Source organism: Pyrgilauda ruficollis, unplaced genomic scaffold (genome assembly GCF_017590135.1).
Source record: "Pyrgilauda ruficollis isolate IOZ18807 unplaced genomic scaffold, ASM1759013v1 scaffold3, whole genome shotgun sequence".
Taxonomy (NCBI): domain Eukaryota; kingdom Metazoa; phylum Chordata; class Aves; order Passeriformes; family Passeridae; genus Pyrgilauda; species Pyrgilauda ruficollis.
In genome coordinates this window covers 14,567,889-14,595,099 of record NW_024524377.1, presented here as the reverse complement: position 1 = coordinate 14,595,099, position 27,211 = coordinate 14,567,889, and the positions used below count along the sequence as shown (strand labels likewise).

General features: G+C 38.0%; 1 protein-coding gene across 2 annotated transcripts in view; it reads right to left on the bottom strand.

The window, feature by feature from the left end:
• The window catches only part of TANK (TRAF family member associated NFKB activator), a 28,742-nt gene extending 3,370 nt beyond the window's left edge, over window positions 1-25,372 (bottom strand). Inside the window, exons 1-9 of one of the 2 annotated variants that reach the window (XM_041473296.1) lie at window positions 25,183-25,372; window positions 24,491-24,629; window positions 20,185-20,331; window positions 17,020-17,128; window positions 16,077-16,189; window positions 8,301-8,480; window positions 6,919-6,989; window positions 4,669-4,787; window positions 2,428-3,008 (exon numbers count right to left, since the gene is read on the bottom strand). In XM_041473296.1, coding sequence (XP_041329230.1) covers window positions 2,428-3,008; window positions 4,669-4,787; window positions 6,919-6,989; window positions 8,301-8,480; window positions 16,077-16,189; window positions 17,020-17,128; window positions 20,185-20,283 — 1,272 coding nt within the window. In that variant the 5' untranslated portion in view covers window positions 20,284-20,331; window positions 24,491-24,629; window positions 25,183-25,372. The remainder of the gene's footprint in view (window positions 1-2,427; window positions 3,009-4,668; window positions 4,788-6,918; window positions 6,990-8,300; window positions 8,481-16,076; window positions 16,190-17,019; window positions 17,129-20,184; window positions 20,332-24,490; window positions 24,630-25,182) is intronic. The other variant, XM_041473297.1, reaches the window with a different exon arrangement.
• Window positions 25,373-27,211: the final 1,839 nt, after the last annotated feature.

Genomic DNA, 27,211 nt, shown 5'->3' with positions numbered 1-27,211 from the left:
GAAAGTCTCAGCTAAATGTAGTCTGTAAAATCCTAGGTTCACTAATATCCACGTTTATTTTAATCTACTGCTCTTTTCAGTCACGTTTTTTTTTTTTTAAAGTTACATTCTAAGAAAACAGTACTGAGTTTTTAGATTTAGTATCCATATAGAAGGAAAGAGCTAAATTTATTACACCAACTGAGAGCAGTTCCAAGAACTTGCTGTTGCCAAATCTATTGCATTTATGGGGTTTTCCATTTTATAAGTTAACATATGTAGTAAATACTTGAAAGTTTTATCTACACAAGGAAAAAAAAAAAAAAGAGGTATACAATTCTCTCCTTTTTGGCTTTTCCTTCATTTTTGGAAGGGATGATAGAAGCTGTAAGCAGCATAACCACCCCCTAGAAAGGTGGTAAAAATACTAAGAACAAGTTTGTACATAAATTTTGCTAAGGTTAACACAGTGAAAAGGGCATGTATACAAGTAACTTAAAAAAATTACTCTTTTAATCTACATATATATTATCTGTGACCAAATCTTTAGCAAATTTACAGTCAGAAAAATCCTCTAGAGCTGAGTCAAATTAATTGGGAAAAATGCTTAAAACCTAGTTTGAAAGCAGCTGAATAAAGGTGATGGATATTTAAATATACTGATATACACAGATGTACATTTAATGGATTCTAATGTAATACTGGCTTGTTTCAAACAAACTTCTGAATAAGAAATAACATTTTAATCAATGCAGTGCTATTGTAGATATGACTTTCAAATACCACACGGTTCACCATTAGCTTTCTTTTTCTCTGCATGCTAGCAGAGATTTTTTCTCCACAAAACAGATCACTCACATTTTAAATGCTGGCTCCAAATTAATTTCCTTATTTTGCAGAAATACCAGTGGTCAAAAGCTTACTGCTGTTCAACCACTGTTCTGTACTTTTTAAGCTGCAGACTCCCCTATCAATTTATAACCACATACCAGCTGTTTCACTTGCTGTAATGTACAATGCAGGGTGCCATCTATTGAAAAATGAATACACAGACTAACTAGTAAAAGAACAGGCTGGAGAGGGAATACGAAAAAGGAGGATAGTAACAAGCAATGGAGTGAATTCTTTGCAGTTCCACAGGAATTCTACTAGCAGTAAAGTAAATGTGGTAATTTGTTTACTTTAGTCACAACTTTAACTGGGGACCCAATTAAAAATACAATAAAAACTGTAATTAATAAGTTGGTAAAGAATTGAGATCTCCTACATTACAAATAGATATTTAAAATAACTTTTGAAAAAATCAAGCTTATAGCAGCAATCTTTCAATGTTTTAAAAATTTCACTCAAAAGGTGGTTTGCAATAGAAAATGAAACTAGACTGGGTAAATTTTAGGAGAAGAAAACATTAAAGCTATAATGGCCTACAACACTTTCTAAATGCTCGTTTTGCAGGTCATGCAGTGACCAAATGGAGAGGTAAAGCTCTTCTGCTGCATGTACCTTGTCATTAGGAAAGAACATAAATTTCATCCATGTAAATGGTAAAAATAGGTGAATTCCACCCTCACAGAATTCCAAATTATTCCAAACTATTTGCTTATTCTTTAAAATCTGTCCTTTCATAAGGTACCAGACAACCCACAGAAATAAAAAACCAAACAAACACAACATCAGTCCATAAAGCTCCACAATTTTGCCATCTTTCATCTGAGACAGGATGTTACACAAAAGAAGCAAAGTATTCAGAGACATGAGTGTCCGAACATGCCAATATGTTTTACTGCATTACAGCTACTGGGCCTTGTTTTCAGAAGCTCTCATGGACTTCATGCTATAATTGAAATTTAAGCCCAAATTACATACATAAACCTAAAATAAAGTATTTTAGCGATCTTTCCTTCATTAAAAAAAAAAATGTTTTTTTCCTACAATCTCAAAAATTTAAGCTTCTTAGAGCAGAGGAATAGGGTGTTGTTGATACCTCAGACTGAGAGAAAAAGTAGCTTTTTTTCATAGTGGAAATATTTATCCGTTTAGCTTTTTAATTGGTTCATTTTTCCAATTGTCTGCTGTACATGAAAAACAATTAAAACAAATGTGTGCCCTATACAGCTGAGATCAAGGGTAGAAAGAAAGCAATCTAGGGGGCAATTTAGGATTAATGACAGCTTTGAAATAGATATAGAAGCAATTAATATCTAGATGAACTGAAATTTGTAAAAACATCCAGTGCTTATGTGTGCTTATATTCCTGATGTTTCACTGGAAAAGCATCTTGAACACATTCTGCAGTATTAGGAAGAAGAAATGACAAGAGATATTGCCTTAAAAAAAGACTGATCAGCTTTCTTAGAGAATATATTAATCCAGTCTCAAAGATCTTTGCAAAAGGTGTATCTGAATCATTACCATTTTTTGAAATGTAGAATATTTATAGAAAAATACCTGATGAGGACCTCTGACGGTTGTTCCAGCAGCTTCTAAAGAAAAAATTACTTCAGGTACACCCTGGGTTGTGTGCTTAGGTACAAATGTGAAACCACTGTCTGTTGTTTTTAAACATGGTTTGTCACAGATATCTTCTATGGGCATCTTTGCATGATCTGAGGGGTTTGTTTTGTCAACAGTAGTTAAACTTTGTAAAGCTGAGGTCATGAGATCAATGCCATGAGCTTCAAATGAGTTAGGTTCCAATTTACTGAGGTTAACAGCACGGTCTCTGTGCTCCAGGTTAAAATGATGATCTTGAAGCATGTTTTCAGATATAGCAGTACAAGGAATTGCTGGTTTTTCCTGAGTGCTCTGCAAGAAAGCAGAGTCATTGTCTGTAGGTGGAAACTTGACATTAAATTTAGAAAGTGATTCTACAGAGTTGTTGTCCTCATCTTGGCCCACTCCTCTTGGTGTGATAGATGTGATGCATGATGCACCTCTATTTATATCCTTTATAACCCGAGGCTTAAAAAGCTCTTCTGCTTGTTCATCAGTTTTATCTGTGCACTGTATCGGCATGGAAAACTGTATTTCTGTGAAGAAAGAATGAAGAAAATATTAAATAGTCCATTGAAATATAGTTATTAAAAATGTGGTGTTGGTGTACTTTTTTTGTCTTCCTTCCCTGCTTTTTAAACTTTTATTTTCTCTTTAAAATCAGATTGAGTTGTAGTTCTCTTTCACAAACATTAGTTCTGACACAAAATCTATCAGAACAGAAATAAAAGGAAATACTCTCTTCCAGTAATTATATTTCTCTTTGATTTATGGCTATAAACATTTTAATTGTATTGAAAATTATGTTGTCCCATACTCTTAACACATACTTGCATATTCACTGAAGTGTTCTGGCAGAAATAGAAGCTGGAACCCAAATCACTTCACACAGTGCCAAGAACATGCTAGGCACCATGAGCACGATTTTAGAAGGTATTCAGGTACCCAACTCCCACTGGTTTCCAAATTAGTTAAATATTTAAACTGAATAGCTATTCAGAAATGGGACCATGTTTTTCCCTTTGTTTCGAGAATTCACCCTTCATTTTTGACACTAAATTAATAAAAATGGTAATGGTTACTCCTAACCAGGTGAGAGAATAACTTCAGTAAAAACTGATTGTACAGCAGCCTTCTGACAGTGGAACATGGAAGTAACAAATCAAACTTTAAATTTATATAGGTTTTGTCATGTATACCTTTACACACAGTTGATTTAAGCACTTATTTTATTATCTATATGGCTTACATCATGTATGGCTTTTCACACAGTTGAATTAGGCACTTTGTTGGGAATCAAAACCATTCTTGTAAAGTAAGTTGCCAAGCACACTTCCTCCAAAATTCCCACCCCCAAATAATCAAGTTACTAGCATACAATCAGACTACCACAATACAGTTCAGACAGGGCAATTTGAAGCAACGAGATACCTGTTAGCATTTCATGTAACAAAACTTCAGTCATGGATGACCTAAATTAAAATCAAATGCTGAAATCAACATCTTTTGCTTCAGCTGTGTGCATTTGGCAGGTGTTTATTGAAATCACTTAATAAGAGTCTGATCCTACTATTAAGAAAAGTTAATAGAGAATACCCATAGTAGCTTACATTGCACTAAAGGTAAGCATTAGTAGAACTGGACACTCAGGATTTCTCACAGTTTCAAAAATTCAAGCCTTCCCTACGTCTTCTGGAAGTGTTGGATTAAGCTCTTGTCCCATATAAGAAATCAGTATTTAAAAGTCTGCACAAGGAAGTCTAGAAAATAAGTCCTCTGACTCTCCTCAGTCCTGCAGTTTTCCTCTAACAGATATGGGGCTAGAGGCATTCATAGCAGACATCTTTTGAACTGACAGCTAAATTAAAAGCAAGCAAGTGCTGTCATTCACACAGTATGATGGGATATCACATGTAGTAAGTGCCTGCCTCTCACTCCAAGGGACAAAACAATTACAAGAGCCATTGATGTGATGACTGTCTTTTATAGCATGTGATTTGGAGCATTCGTCATAGAATGCCAAAACTGGCGGTGCATTTTCTTGGTGAAATACTGAGCACCATGTGAACAGACTTGAAAAAGGCAGATGGTAAACAGTGGAAGTACTTCTATGTATGTGTAATTTGCAGTATTTTCAAATATAAAGCAAAGCTTTCAAACAGTTGAATCACAATAAGAGCTTAAGTATGATATTACCAGTTTCAGGTTCTGGCTTTATCTTAAATATACTCAGTTGGTCTGTTTGTTCTCTGGCTAGCATACATATTCGACGACACTCTTCTTTCATGTCCTGGAAAATAGTCTCCAGATTCTCTCTGGAAGATCAAAATCGTAAATTAAAGAGTCAACCAATTCAGCTTGTTGTGACCTTTAATCTAGTCACACCACAAACCAGAGAAAAACAATAGTATAAGCTACTTTTCTTGGATATCTTGTTCCTCAACATATGTATACATATTCTTGTTCCCCTCAGTAAAAGCAAGTAGAAAAAGGAAAAGGAAATGTTGTCAAAGAGTTGTTTAGTCATATCATACACATATATTTTTGAACACAGGAACCGACCCTGCAAGGACCACCCCCAAAAATCTAGCCTTTCAGTTCTTTCAGTCTTTCAGGTATTTTGTGGAAGAGTTTATCTTCCCCAAGGATACTGTTTCCACCTCAATTCTAGGGAAAAGAAGATGCTGCCACTGTGAACATTAATTGTTTGCTGTCGTTGCCAGTGCACTTGAGACTGCAGAAGAAGGAACACACAAACATTTGTTACAGATCTTTCCTTCTCTGTTTACCTGGCATTTTGGGGAGGAGTTTGTGAACTCATTCCCGCTGGTTTCATACAATATGATATAACTTTTCTTTTTATTCTGAGACATTGACTGTATTATATCTTTTCCAGAGTATCATATGGGAATCTGATATTTAGTTATCTGCATTGAGAATGGTAAAAATTGTTCATGCTGGTGTGAGTTTATTTCCCCAAAGGCACTCTTATTTAGTTACTGATGCATTCATAAAATTCCACTGTGAAATTTTGATAAACTTGCTGAGTAATTTATATTTTTAAGCACAATATAATGGATTTTATAAATGAACTTCAAAGATGAAAAAAGTGAAGTTGGATTTGTGTTCTTTGTTGCATCTTTTTATCAAAATATCTCAAAAGTAATTTTTCTTTAATCCAGTGAATTGCTTTCTTTTTTATTGCTTATTCATACAGCAATCTCTGTTCCTACTTCTGTTGTGTTTCTCTTTCTGAAGACAAAAATGTCTGTTTGTATCTCTGTCTATTTGAAAAAAAGATCTACAGAAGTAGTTAAAATTATTACTGTTAACACATTCTAGTGATTTTCCAGGTGTTTAGATAAATAAGAAATAAAAAAAATTTAAAGTTTCTATTCAGAAGTTTAAAATATAGCTATGATTAGACGAAGCAGTCTTAATTTGCTAGACATTTGTGATACTATAATCTTACTAGTGTAAGATTACCAGCAATCTTACCAGTCACATACCTCTTTCCAAGAAAACAGTAAAGTAAGGAAGCTATTTGAGAGCAGAGGGACAGAAGACAGGTAAAGGTTTTTCATTTTTAAAATATAAATCAAAAAGACAAGTCTTTCTCACATTACAGTCTTATTCCTCTCTTTTTTATCATAAAAGAGTAGTGAGCCAGACTAAAGATCCACATGGTTCACCTAGCCTGTGTATGGGAGTGGTCAAAAGCAGATGCCTAAGCAAGAGAATAAGAAGAAAGCAAGAAATTGATACTTTCCCCTAATACTCCCCTAACCTCATCTTAGAGAATCTCCTATTTGACCCCAGCAAAGTGGTTAAAAGTGGCATTACTGGCTACCCTATGAAAAATATAAACCTAAGACTTTGTTCAATATTTTTCTGAAATCACTGGCAGAAGAGGAAATCTACTGCTTTTCATGCCTTGGTCATAGCAGGGGTTTGCTGCCTTCAACTTACAGATAAACTTGGTTTCAAACTATCTCATTTGGGATGGATCAGGCCAAGAATTATTTCTTCATGCTGCCTATCAGAGTGCTTCCTGGCAGCACAGCAGGCTCCTGTGCTGCCATCAGTTAATCCATAATGGCTGTACATTCCTGTCCAGAAGTTAATGCAAGGCAGTGAATCCTTATTCAAACCCCAGCATTAACATCCATTGCCGTTTCCCAGAGTTCAACCTCCTGCTGAACCCAGTGGATAACTTCCTCCCTCCCAGCTTAGCCCTCCATACTTGTAAAGCCCCAGCTATGACTCCACGTAATTGTTGGCTCTATTATCTCCCTGCATTAGCTCTTTAACCTTTGATGCTGCCCCCTCCCGACTCCCTGCCCAGCCAGTTCTTAAGGTGCTGTGGAGAAAAGAGGGCAATAGCTGGCCTTACTTAATTGCAGAAAAGCCAAAAGCAAATTTGAAAAATGCTGCCGAAGTATTTACCTTTCAGGTGAAATACCAGAGATCCCTAGAGATAATTCAGGCTTATCTGGAACAACTTTCTTACTTTTCACCTTGAAGTAAAATATGAAAATATTGAGCACGTTAGCATACTAATTTTGCGCTTCACCTTGATATGAATAAAAATGTCATGGGGTCCTTCACCTAGTCCTGTTGAAAGCTCTCAAAGCATTGTCAAAATTACAAAAGCAGTTTGTGTGAAATTGCTAGTTCCTTTTAGGTTAACTTATTAGCTCAGTGTGGCATTTCTCTGCTCATACTCCCTTGAAAGGGAACTAGTTCTAAGAATATTGCTTGATTGTAATTAGTTTTCAGTCATGTATAAGGTAAGATTCTGTCTTTTGTATAAGCTTGTTACCCAGCTATTTTACCTCTTAAAAATCAATTTATTCACTGAAAATTTCAATGAACACATCGGAAGCTACTATGTCAGGAGTTCTAGCAGTTTTTAAAATAAGTTATTAACTTTGACTACCACCGTGTGGTTCACTCCAGTATTACATAGTTTTACATCTGCCAGGCATTAAGGGAAGTTTTCATAATAACCAGTCACTAAGCTGCAGTTCCACTAGAGCTGCATTACCAGATGGCCTGAGTAGTTCATATGTGCTCCAAGTCAGACACGAACTTGAGCACGCCTGCCAAATCAGCTGATTTCAAAGATGTGTAAGCTTGGAAATCTGTATAAGCTGATCCATTGCCTATAAACAGAGGCAGGTCTTATATATAAGACCTTATACCTATAAGGCTGAAGTGCAGCTGCAGCCCCTGTAAATGCATTTGAGCTGCCTTACACCCAGCAACACAGGATACAAGTCCTTGCCACAGTAAACTAAGCAATGCTTAGGAGGTCTAATAGCAACAAGTTCTGTGTTGCTGTGCTCTTATGCTTACCTGTGTTCACTTTAAATTAGGTAGCTAATATGTATATACATGGTTAGATTCACATCAATGACTGCACTCTAGCTATCCCACAAGGACAGGATAGCACCTTGGATGCTATTCTGTAACAAAAATAGGGTGGCATAAAAATGAAAAAATCAACTCAGTTTTGGTGAAAACTTCCAACTGAAAATTATAAACCAGAAACGCTAATCTGGAGTTTTGACAAATACGAAAATTTTCAATACATACCATAAAATAATTAACATACCAACTAACAAATAAGTATTTAATGGTGTTCCCTATGTGCTTTATATAATTCAACAATTTCCTAGTAATTATAGAATGACAACATTTAAAATAAACTTATCAAACTTATCTGAATAATTAGTATGAATTCCAAACATGTCATGTTTGAAAGAAGTAATAATTTACAAATGTTTGTCTTTTTTATTTTATCTCTACTTGGTTTCTTATCTTACCTCCCTTTTATATGTTGGCGTCTGTATACCCTTTTGTGCTTCATTTAATTCTTGCAATTTGCTTTCCAGATTTCTTATTTTATCATCTTGATTGGAAATAATAGATAAAAGCTTCCTTTCCTTTTGATTGCTTTTGTCCTCAAGTTGCTTCAATTTCATGCTCTCACTGTCTAACTGTTCCTAAAAAATAATTTTAGAAACACCAGTACAATTAATAAATTTAAGGCTTGTGGAATATCACTCTTCAGCAGTCTATAATAAGCTAAATGTAGGTTTTGCATCATAAGTAAGGGTCAGTCTTGTTTATTACATTAATAATTTTCAATTGATAGTGAAGATCTTCTACCACTACACATAGCTGTAATTCATCATAGGTGATTACTCAAAACAACTTTATCTTTCTCAAAGTCATATTAGTGTTTACACAAAATAAAGACACTTTCTTGGTTCATTTACTATATAATTTACATTAACATTTTATGTATAATATTTTGCATATATGATACATAAAATAGTATTTAATTAATTTCAATCTTATACCATTTTGAGCATAGTGATGATTCTGCAAATTGAGCAAACCCAAGAACACAATCACACAATCACAGAATCCCAGAATATCTCCAATTGGAAGAGACCCATAAGGATCATTGAGTCTAACTCCCTGCTCCTTGCAGGACTACCTAAACCTAAACCACAGAGCATTGTCCAGACACTTCGAATTCTGAGAGGCTCAGTGTGCTCCCCTGGGGAGCCTGTTCCAGTGACCAACAACGGTCTCAGTGAAGGATCCTTTCCTAATGAGCTTCCAACCTGAGCTTCCCCTGATGTGACTTCATTCCATGTCCTCCTGTCCTGTCGCTGCTCACCAGAGAGAGGAGAGGAGAGGAGAGGAGAGGAGAGGAGAGGAGCTCCCCATCCACCGCAGCCCCTGAGGGAGTTGTCAACTGCAATGAGGTCATCCCTGAGCCTTCTCTTTTCCAGGCTCAACAAACAAGTGACTTCAGCTGCTCCTCCTAATTCTTGCTTTCAAAACTTTTCACCATCTTGGTCACCCTCCTCTGGACACACTCTAATAGTTTGATTTCCTTTTTTTTGGCACCCAAAACTGCACACAGTGCTCGAGGTGGGGCTACAGCATTGCAGAGCAGAGCAGGAAAATCCCATCTCTTGCCTGGCTGGCGATGCTGTGCCTGATGCCCCCCAGGCCACAGCTGGCCCTTTTGGCTGCCAAGGCACACTGTTGACTCCTATCAACTTGCCATCAATCCAAACTGCAGGTCTCTTTCTGCAGGGCTGCTCTCCAGCCTCTCATCCTCCAATCTTTATGTATAACCAGGATTGTATTGCAAATATTTCAGTCCTATAAAGATTTGTGGAATAAAAAACCCTGGCTGCTCTCACTTCGATGATCCATCTAGTAATTCATGGAACTTTTAAAAACGTGGGATTTTTGTGGAATAAAGAAGAAAATAATAAACAATTTTAATATGCTCAAAGATAGTAGTTGCAAAAATTTTCAAGAAACAACCAACAATTAAAACTGCTACTATGAAAACCTTATGGTTGTTAGTTTATGAAATCTAGGGAACTGTATCAAGTGTCACAGAAAGCGTCCCCAAGCCCCGCTACACCCCATGACTGTCTCTGCAAGAGAAGTAAGCCCAAAGGGTTAACTCTTAAAGAAGAATGTCAGTGAATATAGTCTGTAGACAGGTAGGGTAAGATGAAGAGGAAAGGAGCAACTAAGTGCTTTTCCAAAACCTTTTGTTTTATTTTCAAATGGAACTTACATAGGGTGAGGTTGTGCATTTGGAGATCAGGTGTCTGGGGGCTACCCTGCAAGACAAAGACAGCAATGCAGGGATAGGTCCAGAGCTGGTTTACCAAGACACCAGCTAGCTAAGCAGGGATGTGTGTACATGCAGCTGACAAAACTGTTTAGCCTAAAAAAGTTAAACTAGCTGATAAAAAAGAAAAACCTGCAGAAAAATAGCTTTGAAGTCCTTGGTTTATAGTTTCAATTGCAACTTTGAATAGCAAATCTACAACAAGAGCTTCAATGCAACTCCAGACTTGGGTGGCATCTTAAAGATCCAGATTAAGCCTCTTCTGCTCAGTGACTTCAAAACATTTTCTAAAAATGGCATGTTTCAATCCCAGCAAAACTCCTTAATCCTAACTCTACTATGATTTTCTGACAGGTCAAATTCAATTTCCCATTTAAATAAAAGGTAAAGGGATACAGCTTCTCCTGTGTTTTCCTTCATCATTATTTGCTGGAAATCCAAACACCTAGGAAAAAGCTTTCATCAAAGATAGCACTTGTCCTTGAGGAACAATTATATCTTAAGGACAGTATAATAACTCACTGAGCCTGTGATACAGCAGAATTTATCTCTTAGAGACTATTACAGCTCCAATTCACATGTGGGCTTTCAAAGGCTCTCAGATAACTGGAGACCCTGCAGTAATAGCCAGTAGTTGTCCTCCATTTCTTCTACATCTGCAGGAAGTGAGGACAAGATTTAAGCAAGCAGGGGAAAAAGCCACTGAGAAGAGCCATGCAACATGTTACAGTGAAGATGTATCAGTACATGCTGATGGAAATCATCATTCCTGTGCACCATCAGAATACCAGGAAAAACACTGGAAAAACATTTACACCTTTAGGGAACTTTCAACAATACAGCTCTTCATAACCTGATGATCTTAAGAGTTTCCAATGCTGTGCCTAGCAGTTTGCAATGATGTAGTAACCCTTCTAAACTGGCTGAAGATTACAAAGCTAATGCTTGATAAACTTCATAAATTTTATAAATTTTATAAATATGTCACACAGGTCATACCTGCTAAGTAGTTGGCAACACAATGGATCTTTTAAGCATGCTGGTATTAGCTGTCAGCAAAGTGGTCACATATGTATTATGAACAGACCAGTATCTTTTCTTCTGCAGAAGCTTTATAGGATCAGAGGATAACCAAAACTGGAAGGGACTTCCAGGATTCTCTAGCTTCTAATCAATTCAGGGTCATTTACAATGTCTGATCAGGTTACTCAGTTTAGCCTTGAATTTCCCAAGGATGAAGACTGCACTTTTCCCATGCTTGGCTGTCCTCATGGTGAAATGTTTTCCCCTATGTTCAGTCTGACCTTTCCTGTTTCATCTTCCCATTGTCTATTATACTTCTGCCTTAAGTTTTAGTTTTCATATTTTCCAGATTCTGCACTGCATTACTATCTCTGAACTTCAGAGATTAGTAACTCTGAACTTCACATAAAGTGCTAGCAAGTTCTCTTCACAGTTTCGTTAGACAAAACGATCCTTTTCCAGCTTTAGAACAAAGGACACCATTGCAGCTTCAGGCCCAAAAAGTGTAAACAATGGTGAACTGAGGAGAGCAATCTGGGAGGATAGGACTTCATAACCCGAAGCTGTAATTAGACAAATAACCCAAATATGTAAATGGACCAAAACTTAGAAAAGTGTGAAAACTCATGGTGAGGGTCCATCTTGGGTGGAGCCATGGCCAGGCTCTTGTACTGCCCAAGGTGCATCCTTTAAAGGCCTTTCAATAAACACCTACTTTATTCCTTTAACACTGTTCTAGGCAGCCTCTCTAGACATCAGCAACATCATTAAAAGCCTGGCTCCATCGGCCTGATAACCTGAATGTAGGTATTGGAATGATATTAGCTTTCCCTGAAGCCACCTTTTCTCCAGGCTGGACAGGAGCAGTTTTTACACCTTCTCATGGGATATGTACTCAAGCCCCCAGTTAGCTCAGTGGGGCTTCTGCTGAACTCACAGTAGTTTGTGAATGTTTTTCCTGTACTGGAGGTCCCTGAGCCCAATGTATTATTCCAGATGCAGTCCAGTGAATGCTGAATAGAGGGAGATGATAGTCACTTCCCTGGCTGTACTAGCTGTGCTCCTGTTAATACAACACAGGGAGCTGTTGCCCTTCTTTTCTGTCAGGACACGCTGCTGGCTCATGCTCAGCTTGCTGTCTAACAAGATCCCAGCTCTTTTCCAGCAGAGCTGCTCCGCAGCCAGTCAGCCCCCAGACTCTACTGCAGCAAAGGCAGGTCCCTTTATTTTATCCTGAAGTGTGCTATAATGGCCTGTTTCAGTGGCTTCCTAAAACAAATCAATGGTCAGGTAGTTTCAAGGAAAAACACAATTCAACTGATGAGCTATAAGTGGTCTCAAGGAATATTAACTGTGACTTTTAACAGTTTCCCCACAAACTCTTTTCTGTTATTAGGTAGAGAGAGATTAAACAGAAGAAGCAATAGGAGAAACGGCTATCAATACCAGAATTTCTTATATCTTAGGGCCTAATCCCACTGCATACATTGTACCAGTAGCAAAGAACAGATAAACACACAATATTATCAGCCAGCAAAAAAAATCAAGTACAGTTTTCTTTGCATTAAAGATAGGAAACGAAGTGACACCAGCAAAGCTGGTATGGACTGGAACATGGAAATCCACAAGACTGCTGCAGTAGCTGCTCTTATGTCCTGCACAAAAAAGCTAAACATTTATTGCAGGATGAAGAGTTTTGTATAACATTTGTATCATTCATTCCTGACACACAGCTTCTTCCTCCTTTTCATGGCACAAGACACTCTTGGCAAACAAATTCCAGACAGTGTTTAATACTGAGGTTCTTGAACCAGCAAAATGGGATCATAAGCATGTTTTCTTGTCACAGGAGTTGACTTTAGCTTCATGTCTTGCTGAGTTCACAAGGATTCTGATGTCTGACTGTACTAAAAAGTAGAAGCTTGACATTGTCTCATCTCTAAGGTTTTTGGTTTGCTGCACAGCTTTGGCTCTGAGACAGGGGCTGGATCCCAGTTCTTCCTACTTAATAAAGTTTAGCCAGGGTCTCAAAACGAGGCAGCAATACAGGCACCTTTGGTCTTCTCAAGCAGAGGGCTGAAAAATTCTGGTAATGTTTATATAGTTGGCTACTGACCACCAAGTCAATCTGGCCTGCTCACTTTTTTCAGTGAAGACAAACGTGAACAAAAAAAATCCCAAAGCGTTTTATGACACATAGGCAACAGACCTTGATAACAGCATATAAAATACACATGTATGGCCATCTACTAGAAAACAAAGAAAAGCTAGCTCCTCCCTCATTTTAAGCTTCTAAAATTCAAGCTCTAATCATGCACCTATTCCAATCAATTCAGGATTTCTATTAACTTTACTGCAGGACAGAATACAGTCCCTGAAAAATCCCACTGGACTTAGCAAATGACAGTTTCAAAAGGTTACAATAAACCCAAGCATCTTATGCCATGGGAGAGACTCTGAATTTCAAGGACAGTGTAGAGGACAATGGCTGTAGGAATAATTTATTTGGTTTAGAGCAGATTGTGGATAGAATATGATTAGAAAAATACAGGCTTTCAAATAGAATATTCAAACTTCCAAATTTCAATACCTGAAAAAGCCAATACTTTATTGAATTAGGTACAAGAAAACTATACTAGGTCAGTGACAGGATGGTGGATTTTCAGTTTAAGAGATGTCAAAATATGACATCTGGGGGGAAAAAAGTACAAGAAAACAGGAGACATTCATGATATATCTGTTAATAAATTCCCAGATCTTCTTAGTAATAGTTTCCATCTATTTATTAACTCTCAACAGATGTCTCTTCCACAGAGTTGTCCAATTTTCCCTTGAAGCATGAATTCCACTGGCTTACTGTGGGGTTTTTTTTTTATTCAATAAAATAACTTGTGTAGACACACTGCTGTATATCTTCCCTTGTAGCCATGAATTGCATGGCCAAGACACAGCCAGAGCTAGTACAAGTGTGTGTACCTCTGCTGTGCTGTCTGGACATTTTTGTTTCACTCTTGCCAGATCAGTGCAAGTTTACTAGAAACAATACCAAACATTAGGGTCCTCCTTGCATTGAAAGGATGCTGCAAATATATCCATGTGCCTCTGCAGAAGGCAGCCTTTGTCCAGCCAAACATACTTTCTCAAGCTCCATGCTTTTTCCTAGTAACAGGAACAGAGAATAGGCTGGGTCAACCCAACTTTGCACAGGTTTAAATCTCTACACATCCCCTCTAAAAAGACCTTATTTGAATAGCAATGTGCCTGGGTTTAAATGCACCACCATGCAGACAGACTTATATAGTTCATTCTGCATGGAGGTATTTCACAAATATTTCTGCTCATGGAATAGAAGAAGCCAAATCCAGATGAAATACCTGTTGCTGAGAGGTAACTGCAGTAACGGGCTACACAAAACAAATAGGCAGATAAAGAAAATAACCTACATTCCATTAGGAAAATAGCTCCAGAAAGAATGATCCCAGCTTCTCATGCATTGCCTATAATCACCTGTAGAGATCATATTATTTCAGTGTTTCCTCATAAGATGAGCAGGTAACACAGCTTCCTTTCATTCCTAACTCATTATATGACTAAGTTGCTTAAAACTATTGTTCTTTACTAAGCATTCAGAAAGAAGACTATGAAATACTAGACTTGGTCAGATCTTCATGTGCAACCATAAGATATAATTTTTATCCAGCTCAAGACAGCAAACTGCAAAAATATGCAAAGATGTTCCACCAAAGAATTAACTATTCAGCTGTGTTTTAATCCAAATAAGTGCAAAGATTAGGAAAGAAATGACATCTTGTAATCACAGATTCTGGTGTAGAAAAATTATATAAAGACTTTATTTTAAATAGAAAAGAAGGATATATAAATATTTGCTGACAGTATGTTTAAAATGTTTGCAAAGGCTTAGTCTCTTATATCCTTAGGTATAAGAAATCTTAAAAGATTCCTTCAGGATAAGCAAGTACCAGTAATCCAATGAAATTACTTGTGGATCTAATGAAATTGCATTTCTGATAAAAAATGTGTTTCTGTGAATTTGTCACAACTAATTTGTTTGTAGCTTAGGAAATAAATCCTGAAACTGATTCTTTTTAATTCTAATGCCTGATTTCTCACAAGGGTCTTTTTACAGCCCTTACAAAGTCTCTGCTATAGAGCTATGGAGATCCGCATTCTAAAATAAGAGACTTTATGTTACAACAACTCCCAAAAACCACAGTGAGATGATTTACAATAAGAACAATGCAACACTGTGCATTTCTGTCACTGTCTTTTCTCAATATGTAAAATCCATTCAAGGCATTTCCCAGCTATTCTGGGCTATTACTTTATTCTCATTCCTGTTACACTCAACAGGCTGTAGTGAAAATCTTAATGTTACTTCAATGAGGAGAGGCAGAAGAGACATCATCTTAACACTGGCTATTTACAAAACCCAAATAAATCAGCATCTCTGGAGCAATGGATCATTCACTTCCCACTCCACAACTTTTCGAGTGCAGATTCTCCATTTCTTGCAAAAATATAGAGACTGTTTGCAATGTGAAATGCTCTTATAAGAAAGAAAAAGCCCTTTTAGGGGTTTTGGCAAGTTAAGAAACAAATAATCAACTAAGTTCTTGCTTTATGATCAAAACTGTTCTAGAGAGCTTGATGGCCAAACTTGGGATTTCCCTGGGAAGTACCAAAGACAATGCTTACTTCACCTAAACAGGCTGCAGTGGCACAACGCTCATGCACTTCATGTGTGTGGCATCTTATCATCTTTCTGCCAGGGTCAGGATTAATGTGTGAGACAGCATTTCTTGTTCCGTTCAAAGGCACCTGTAAAAATCTCACGAATCTTTTAGGTTCTCACAGCACAAAAGTGAACTTACTGCAGGTGACATACCTTTAGGAGTTTTTCTCTTTGTTTTGCTATGTTCAGTTTTTCAGAGAGCTGCCTGAAAGGTAAGTTGGATGTTTCAACGTCTTCTTGCACCAGAATGTAAGGATGTGCATTGCCTTAAATTAAAAAAAAAAAAAAGCCACTGACTATCGCTGCATTTTTCACAGTCAGCTTCTAGTAAAAGCAAAATTAAAAGAAGCTAGACTTATATGAACTTCTTTATGTTCTTTGAGAAAGCCTTCATATTAAACAAGCAAGAGATGCTACATTCTGTGCTTAGAGACAATGCAAGACTAAATCGGCAATAAAGAAATGTACATGTACTCTTAGAAATAAAAGTCAGCCACTTTGCTAGTATTTATGAAAACCAGGAGTGTTAGGCTAGTGTGAATAAATATTTAATGAGCATGGCAGATTAACACATGGTTACTTTGACTCTTTTCTCTTATTTGTGTAATACAGTCAAACAGTGAAAAATTATCCATCAATGACTATTTGATCTGAAAGAGAATTACCTGCTTATAAAGTTCTGGTTATGCAGTAAGATTAGCATCACAAGACTCATCTAACATAAAAGACATATAATCATAGCAGTCACATCTAGAACAACCTGAGTGTAAAAATAATTATGTAACAATTTTTTTAAAAAAATGTAGCAAATTATTTGAACCCATATTTTCATAACTTTTATTGGCTTCAGTGTAAGCAGATTCTACCTCTATAGAAAATCTCACCATTTCTTGAAGAGGATAAAGAGAGACCCCAGAAGTGTTGAATTTTATAAATAGATCTTGAAACGGCACATTTGTGTTAACTCTCACATTCACAGGAAAGTATGATACTCATTTGAAATATGTATATTGTAAAAACTGAAGCAACAAAGTCAGAACTATTCATCAGTGCAACACAGCATAAAAAGCAATCATGTGCAAACGGGAGTACATACCTCTATTAGCATTCAGAGCAGCCAACTGTGATTTCAGTTTTGCAATAATGCTGTTTTGAAGCTCTATCTTTTCCTGCTGTTCACGTATTTGCTGCATGTAGTTTTCTGTCTGCAAATATAATTTAATTAGCATTAATCTTATTCTGTTTTGACTAGGGGTCTCCTATTTGGCATATAAAAAGCAGCTCTGATTTTTAAAGATAACAGTATTTGTGGTTGTCTGTGTAAAAACCTTTGGCAAGTCCATCTTTTTGGGACTGTACTGATTAGAAAAGGTACTATAGGAAATAACCCCTGAGTTTTAATAACTCTTTCAGCTGTGGCAGTTGTAAAGGGTAACTTTTAAGTTAGGATTCTTAATTTACAGATGTAGAATACATGGAGCTCAAATTAAAATTTTAATATTCTTCAGAATGCTTGTCAGTTTATCTATAGAAAAAAGTAATTTTCCCCCCATATTTTCTAACAAATAATATAAAAATAGGCTTTTTAAAAGGTAGATTTTAAATGGAAAACAACAACATTGTTTATTCCATACAACAGAAACTCCGTAAACATTTTGACTGCCTATGAACAGTTTTGTACATTTCTTTGAATGTAGTGGGCTAGTTTTTCTAACCTACATAATGTGGCTGGGGAGGAAGACGTCCTTTGTCTCCAATACTACAATTCATGCTATAAACAGGCCACACAGACTCCTTTAATAATACTGCTTGTATTTCATCAAACTGTAAATTTTGCTAGACAGTCCATTAATTGAATGAATGGTCAGGTGGCAAGAAGATGCTAATATTCAAAACTATTATTTCATTAGCACATGCCTAATGCTGCAATTACAGCAGTGCTAAAAACAAGCAAGAAAACTTGTGAAATCCCAACAAGAAAACTTTCAGGAATGCACTGAATTTTTCTGAAATTAGGAATATGTCTATTACTGAAGAGGTCACCACCTGCCACCATCTGGGACAAGACTCAGCATTGTTTTCATGTCTATTCATAGTTTAGCCATAGGGCCATCTAATTCTCAAATCTCAGCCACATTTAAATTCTATACCCTCCTACTGTCCACTGTGTTGTCTGTAAAGCAGGCAGGAAAAAAATCTACAAGCAAAATTGATTTTGAAAGGCCAGGTAGTTGTACTATGAGAAGATTTTTAGTTGTGTTAAAAAAAAAAAAAAAAAAAAAAAGTGATCAAAGAGCAGTACACTCCAGCAGCTACAAGAGACCTCATGAAGCAGAAAAATCACTGAGAACCAAATTGAAAATGTACAACAGCAATGTCTTGTCAACACTTCTGTACAGAGCACAGACATGACAGCTAAAACAGACAGAAGAGAAGATGCTTTTGACAGCCAGTGTGCACAAATTATTCCTTGAGTCAGATGGCAGCAACAAGTTACCAACTAGAAGATCTGCATGACAACCAACCATCCATCTGTATCAAACACCATCTGGCCGAGATGACTCTGGCTTCTGTGTGCTTGACATGGCTCCCAGCTCTAGAGACTGGCAAAACAAGTGGCCTATCGGTAACTTAAGTAGTAAACTGTTAACAACAGCATGGTGGACAATCCAACAGTGTGTGGAGGCCACACAATGAACAGAGGAAGTTACTAGACTAAAGTACTGTAAAAAAGGTCATTCAAATAACAGAGGAGTTTGGTTCAAAAAAAGCAACATAAATATTAAAACAAGTAATTTTAGTATCAACTCTTGAAAAAATACTTTTGTTCTCTTTTGAAATCATAAAATTTAACTACTGAAAGTTTGATTAGGACAAAGATTTAAACTGGTAGTAATCCTCTATGAAAGGCTTTAAATTTTAAATTTCTGAACCATTAAAAATGCAGAGAGCAATCTTGCAAGCATTTAGTTCACTTAGCACTGATGATCTCACACTTCTCTGGCTTTCTTGCATAGACCTTGGAAGAACTATCTCATCTTGTACTCGATGCCTTGCTTCTTGGTCAGAAGATTCTTTCCTGTAGTTTTAGATTGTTCAGGAGTATTAACTTAACTGGCTTTTCTTCAAATAGTTAATAGCTCACCCTAAGAGACAGAATTTAAAAGATCCCTAAACATTCTAAAATGTCTTGCCTTTTGTTAATTAGTTGTAATTTCAGCACAAAAATCACACTACTTATGCTTGTTATGTAAAGAGACCTCTACAGATTTACACCAGCACTGCTGCAAGTCTATGAGAGAGACAGACTGTACAGTGGATGATTGCACACACGACTGACTTGAAATGTGTTTGTTCTATGATGCCTTGGCTAGTTAATTTTGCCATGCAAAGAGATAGCAAGATTGGGTCCAGATATCAGAACATTCTCTATTAGATCCTTCCCTGCTTCCAATTCTACTACTGCTCCATAACTTGACATGGAATATGGTTCATTGGCCCCTGAGCTAAGTCCCAGCCGAGCAGTTCTATTGAGTGTCAGAAAGTCCTGTAGCAACGAAAACATTCAAGCCTGCCTGTAACAGAGGTGCCATTGCTGGGCAGAACATGCATGATAAAAAGACTGTGACAAAGCCCAAACCTGACAGCTTTGAAATATGCTATCCTACTTGAGAAGTTCTAGAGGAGTTTTGACTGAACTAATGTTTTCTGCAACAGACTAACTAATACTTCAAAGGTGCTTCTTACTGGTCAGAACGCCTCCAGAAACTTTCTGTTGCTGCAGTAAAGAATAAATGTACTGGTTATTTTTAAAAGAGGAATGCTTATTCTAGCAACTTTCAGGTACATTTGTCACAAAGATTGTTTAATTTAAGCTTTTTATATTAATAATATAAACAATTAATTTTTAAGAATGCAAATTAAATTCCAAAAAGTACTTTGTTAAAGTTAGGAAAATTTTTTATACATCTTTGCTGTGTTTACATTAGAAGAATTCATTAATCCTCCAAAAACCCTTTTCCAACCTTTATAGCAATTAAAAATACAAAAAAAAAAAGGTCCAAAACTAGAAACCCACCCACTAAATTCAGAGCCTAATGAGTTACTTTGCAGTGTACTGACATGGTTTCATAATGGCAATTTCCAACTTTAACAGATGCGCTAAGGTGTGCATAGCTAAAGTGAAACTGGTATATACATGTACTACCATCCTCCATGGGAAGGATGGCTTTAAAGATAGAATTCAGCTTCCAACACCTACTTTTTGCTGTAGTTCTTTCATGGCATGGTCCCTATCCATGCATGCTTGTCGATAGGCTTCATAAGCTTTGTTAAGCTGCTCTCCAATGTTTTTGTCCATAATTCCCAATGTTGTTTCATCACTGGAAAGATAGTCAAGTTAACAGACCTGAAAAGTAATCAGAAGGAAAAAGAGAGAACATTAAGAAACAGCAGTATATAACTAAAAACATATATAGCATGACTTGTACCACTGTTGTATTCAACTGATATGTGCAGTATGTTTAACCATTAAGAGCATATCTCTGTTCACCTCAACATTTAATTTTATGTCCAGGGATAGGTTTAAACAAAAGACAAACAAAAGCAGCTTAACTCTTAATCCAATTCTGGATATGTAGAATGTGTAAATGTATCTGTAGTTACAGTGTTTAAGCCTAAGACTTAAAATTGGTGCAGATTACCAGTTACCAGATTTTATGTGATCTCCAAAAGTTTAACGTTTGCATAATTGTGAAATAAAGACAGCATTAATGACCAAAGCTAAACTCAGCTTTTGGCATTGTGTGGAAAAATCATGCTATGAAAAGCCAGTGAGCCAGTGTCTAGAGACAGAGTCCTGCAACTTGATTAGAATAAAGGGAGGAAGAGAGTCCCTGGGGCACACACCCGTGGGATTTTTTGTCTTGAAGTTTTGGAGGGTGCAGCCTTGTTTTATCCTGAACTCCCAGCTGCACATTGCCCTCTTCCTTACCCCACTGGCTGAGGTACTAGGAAGGTACCGCCTTCCCGAATTCCCTACCACATATCCCCCCTTGAACCTGTCATTTTATCCTGAAGTTGAGAAACTCAGGCTTGTAAAGACCCATTTGTCTGTTTCAGGAGTCAAACTGTCTGGGCTGTGCAACAAACTTGCTGCTTGAAGTTGGCAAAGACATTAAGATCCATTTCAAAGACCTTAACGATACCCTCTCCCATGGAATTATTTGTGAAGACTTTAGCACACATCTTTCCCATCAGCATTAAGAAATAAAAAGATAAAAACTCAGTTAGGTTGAGTTTTAATGAAACCTATCCTATTCTGTGACAAATTTGAAAATGTCAACACAAGCTACCCTAAGATAGAGTTAAAATATCTTTTATCTAAAAATCAGTGATACCAACCAATACGAATTATCAAGACTTGGACCTTCTCACACAATATTAGGAACTTTTTACGCTTTGTGTACAATTTCAGTAACAACTCCCAAAACTACAGCTCATAAACTTTGACACATAAGACTAGAACACTATTAAATGTCAGACTCCAATTTCAAGAACTTTGCAAAAACAGGTAATTTGCTTCTATAGTAATATATTATACTAATTTTAAGAACAAAATTTAGCATAATACAAGTACAGTAGAGAACAAGTTAGTGAAGTCTCAACCCCCACCCCACAGCAAAAAAAAAAAAAAATTAGCCATTTCATCTCTCCTGATATTTAAAGCAGTGTGGACTGCCACTATCATCTCTCACTATCTCCTGGGATTAGGCATACACCACAAATATTACTAAAGGAAGTCACATGAGGATAAGCTCAGCAAGAAGAGTATAAGGGTAATTTGCCTTGGACACTGCTCAAAATTCTGAAGATTGCAGCTTGAAAATCTTGTTCATGTTTCCTTGCTTTTGAATATATTCCCTCTCATAGGGCTTGAATACAGAAATGTGGTCTGACTTTTCTAGAAGGTTCAACAGAGTACTGTATGGACATCAGACTTTTTTCTCCTGCAAATTTTATTTTACTGATATGTTCCTACAGGAAAAGCAATTGTATCTCACCTCTGGCATGGCTGTACTTCAACAGCAGCAAAGGAATTCTTTAACAACTTGGAATTTTTAAGGGATCCTTTGATGTCATAAACGTTACTGAAATCCAAGTTTACAAGTTTTGCATAAAAGGCCTACATTATTTCACATGAAAGGCTTTGTTTGTTTTGAGTTGTTTTGTTTTCCTAAACACCAGTTTAGCAGTTTATAATCCCCAACAGTGCATAGTGTGTCAAACCATTGTTAGTAACACAGGCTACATCATCCACCTCCTTCCTCCCCCAAATGGTATCCCTTCAATAAATGGAATATTCGTGCTCGTATCTGGAGCACACCTTTAACTGAATGGGTAGGTTTCCTTTTCAGATGAAGGACTGTTCTGTGTAGCTCAATGAATAAAATCAGATATTATATCTGCGTTCAAGGACAGGTGCTAAACTGCAGAGGCCACTGTTATAGCTAAAAGTGACTGAAAGTGTATTATCACAATCTTTAAAAGCATGTGAAGTCTGCATCAGTACTGATTTTGTACTCTTCCGAAATCCTCCACTGTTAACAACTTACCTAGTAAATGGCATGTCCTGTACATATGAGACAACTTCAACAAATGAGTGCAATGGGATCTAAGAAACGAACTATGTTCAGCTTCTAATGGAGAGAAAAGGGCTCAGCTCCATGTAACTCACAGTTTACAGAAAATGAAGGTTTTAATTTCATTCATGCAAACTCAAACCTTCATTTGAACAGCAGTATTTTAAACTTATACCTAATTTCCAGCCTTTTCATCATTCATTGTGACTGGAAACATTAACAAACTGCTTCTGTCATTTGGATACATAGTATCAAAAGTAATTGATCCAACAGGCAGAACTGTAGCATAGTGCCTGATTTTCTATTTTGTATGGAAAAATAACTTACTGGTAGCTCCCTGAACTTCAGACTCCATGCAAAGAAAGGTCAATGAAAGTCATTACTAGTGATAATTTAAGATGGTACTGTAACTAGAAGAATTGGTCCTTTATTTGCCCCATACCCTAGACATTCTTCTTTGACATTACCCTTCCCTTTCTTCCAGCCCGAGCAACCTTTCTGTAAACTGTATCTGTAAATCAATCCAGTTTAAAACTAAACACTAAATGTATTTTTGCCACATTAGTTTTAATGCAGGTCAGATCCACAAGGCATGATAACACAAGGAAGCCTGCACAGGGACAGAAATCAGCAATAGGCAGACAGAACTCCTGTGTACAACAGCAGCACTGGCTTTAAATCGTAACATGAAATCACAGTTGTGTAACAGTGTCACAAGTCCAGCCTTCCCCCATCTCTGGCCATGCATTTTTGCTGCTTACTGGTACTGCTATCTGTACTTCTATGCTACATAGTTGATTATGCCAAAGTAGCTCCCTACTTCCTTAAAAAAGCAACAACAAACCCCCTAAAAAAACCAACCTTGGAATTAAAACTGGAGCTAGCTCACTGCAAGGCTGCTGGAGCACTACTACCAGCACAAGGAGGCAGTGGGAACATGAGACTAGCCGTGGGCAGGACTGCTGCAGTCTAGATTTAGATTGGATTAAACTACTCTGTAGTCACACCCCGGGTTGCCTGCTGCTGGAATAAATAACTGCTTCTTATGTTATCTGTCTCATATCCAGAACTCCTTGCAGTTAGAAAAACTGGCTCATTTTCCTGCTTCTCCTCCATAGGCATCAATATTTATCAGGGAATTTGCCAACTGTTCCTTGTCATTTACCCTTCTCCCTGCATCCAATAAGGAGGAAAAAACTCCCTCCTAACGGCCCTAAAAAAACGCCCCAAAAACCAGCAAACCAAAAAACCCCAACCCAAATATCCCCGCTATTTTAATCAGTTATGATTAGTTATGCTGTATCCAAATGGCAGCTGGAACATAATTCAGCTCAAAGCTGACAATCCTGATCTTTAGCAACTTACATTGTGGATATTCATTAGATCCTAAAGACTTTCACAATCATTAACAGCAATATGTAGTCAGCAGAAAGGCAGCACTACAAAATGCTGCATTTATTCTAAATGGGGCAGAATTAGAGGAAGAGATTAGTTACAGAGGTTGTCCTGCACCCATGAGTGCTATGCTGCTACAGCTATGGCAGTGACAACTGGAATTTCATATTTCAGTAAAGACTTATACACTGGATAACCACTGGGTACAGCTAATGTTGTAAGACAAACTTCTAATTGTAAACAACAAATGAGACCTGCAGATTATATTAAAATACTTGCTTAAAATCAGAAACATTTTGCTGATGTAGGTGGTGGGAAGAAAAGAAGTAGTAATATGCATTTTCTTAGTCAAATGCCAAAAAAACTCCAACACAAAGATTAGCAACATATTTCTGCTGCAATCCCAGCTCACAGCTCACTAGAGTTTTCATACTAGTTTTTATACTGCCTCAAAAACCACCTTAAATTATGAAAGAAAAGTTTTAGCTAATCATGTGTATATGCACATTAATTCATAATACACTTTCCTACCTCTCACAGTTTCATGAGAGATGAGAACACAGGTGCCATCCAACCGAAAGTACTTCTCTATATATTTCTGCTCTCAAAACAGATTTTTCGATTGCTATATTTTCTAAGTTACACTGCCATCATCTTGGGAACTGGAAGCCTGCTGAGGTAATAATTTGTGTGAGACTGAGAGCTCATTGAACTTTTTTGTGTTTTGTTTTTCCCCTTGTGGTTTTCTGAGTAGACACAATTCCTGCTTCGCCTGACGGCGAGATGCGTCGTTAACACAGCAGGAGCCCCTCCTGGCACAGCAGCGTTAGAGCTGGGCAGCCCCCGAGCGCTCAGGGCTCGGGACGGCGATTCCCGGAGCGCTGGGGTTCGCTTCCCCCGCCGCGCTGCCGCTGCCCGCGGGGGCAGCCGCCTCTTCCTGCTCCTGCGCTCGCCGCCCGGGCCATCGCCTCCCGGCAGCGAGCCCGCTGATCCCGTCCCCTGATTCCCCGCTCCCGGAGCGCCTCCGCACGCAAACGACGAGCCCCCGGCCCCGCTCCCGAGGCGGGCCGAGGGGGAAGCGGCACCCCCGGGGGAGGGGGGCGGAAGCGCGGCCCGGGAGCCCCGGCTCGGGATGCCCTGGTCCGAACTGAGGCCCCGGGCCGAGCCCCGCCGCTCCCGCGGGAGCGCCAGAGCGCGTTGTTCCCAAAGCGACTCAGACTTACGAGCGCCTCACGGAGCCCGCGGTCGCTCCCGACACAGGGCGCTCTCTCCTGCCTGGGCGCCTTAACCCAGGAACCAGAACCGACTTCCTGCCGTGCCTCTCCCCGCCCTGTGACGGGGCGCTGTCCGCGCCGGCCTCGGGTCGGGGCAGGGCAGGGCAGCGGCCGCCGGAGCCGCCGGTTCGCGCAGGGATGGCACCTTCCTCGTCCGCCCCGTGCAAGGATGGGAGCCTGTCCGCTCGCCTCCGGCTGTCGGGCAGTGCCTCTTCTGTCTGGCTCTAGAAGACCCCTCAAGCAGCCTCTGTGCTCCCGACGTCCACAGCCCTTTCCTGTTTCTTTCTTTCCGTGACTTAGAGTGATTTGTATGTAACAATAGTTACATTTGTAACGTACTTTTCATGCTCAGGGTGGTTTCCCTCTGAAGGGTCTGTTGTAAGTTACTACAGAGGCATTTCCCTGCCTGCGTTTATTTCATGCAGGCGATTAATACTATAGGTAAGAATATAATGGAAATATACAGTTTTAATTTTGCTACTGCTACAAGCCCTTCTCTCTTTAGGTCACATGTATAAGTACAACTTTCTTTCCTGACGGTGTGTAGGAGGATGGGAGCTGATGGGAGAACATGAGGCGTTTGCTACATGCATACAGGATACCATCACAGAGCCAGCGGCAGAAAAGCACTACATATTTTGAGTTAATCTCGGCTGCTTCTGAACCCCAGTGAACATACCCATGCAGCCGAGCTGTGGTGTTTCTTCTGGGGCAGAGCTTTTAGTTTTGCCCACTCCCAGATCAGAACTTGCATTCCAGCTATTACAACCTACCTATCCTGGGTGCCTGCCCTTGGGAGCCTGGGGACTGAGCTCAAACACAGCCACAGAAAAAGTAGCCAGGTGTTGCTCTCTGTGCTCTTTTGAAGATTATTTCTCTTATAATTTAATTTTCCTGCAAAGACTTTAGCAACTCCTTTGGTCTGTTTTGGCCTGCGCTAAGGCTAAAGAGACTTAAAGGCAGATAACTTAATGAGCCTATAAATATATTTCCTGTTTGGCCATTTTTAAGAACTTCAGATAAGGTCCTAATGATCTATTAAGAGAGTTTGCTCTTTTAGCACATTTCCAAGAAAGGGGAATTCAATTTCCTTTTTCATAGACAGTGCTTGAGATGTCCAAGTTAAGGTTTCATTCAATGGATTCTTAAAAAAAAAAATATAATAGGGTGTAGGCAAAAATTTGTTTCTCTTTTTATTGTTTCTCTTTTAATTCCACATGTTACGTTTTTAGTCAGTTTTGGCAAGCAGTTATGCACTTAAAATTATAATGGATATCTCAGCTGAAATATAAGCTGCATTTCTTAAATTCAGATCAATAAATGCAATATAATTTAACTGCTGCTGTATTTAAAATGGATAATGTGCAGAAAAGTACAAGTGGGTGTTGTCTGATGATAAACATGCCTCAAGTAAAATTATGGCTACCTGAATTCAAATAGCCATAACATGTATACCACCTCTGAAATACTATCATTGCATGTTAGTTCTTTTAGGGGGTAAAAATTTCTTTATTTAATTCTAGGAATGTACTTAATGTAAATTTGCCATGAAGGTTTCAAACTCAGCAACTCAAAACTGGCAACTGTCTACAAACATGACTTTTCAAACTACGTGCATTAATCTCTTAGTGCTTTATCAGTAATATTCTTTCACAGTAAAGCATGGGAGAAGCAGATTTTTCCTCTCCATTCTTTAGTGCCTTCTTTCTTTACATTTCCTCCCCCAGTACAATAATGTATATTTTACAAGCTTTACAGTAACCCATCTTGATAATCTTAGAGACCTCAAACCTTTGAATAAATTAAATAGAAGGAAAGAAAAATACCCATGAAAATAGTACAAAACCTCTATTTCATAGCTAACTTGATCTCTGATCTTTTAGAGCATTTTATGCTCTACAGTCAATTGCTAAATTACTTTTTGTCCTTTTCTTCCTCATCTTGTTTTCTTTTTCTTTGTTTTTCTGCTTCCTCCTCT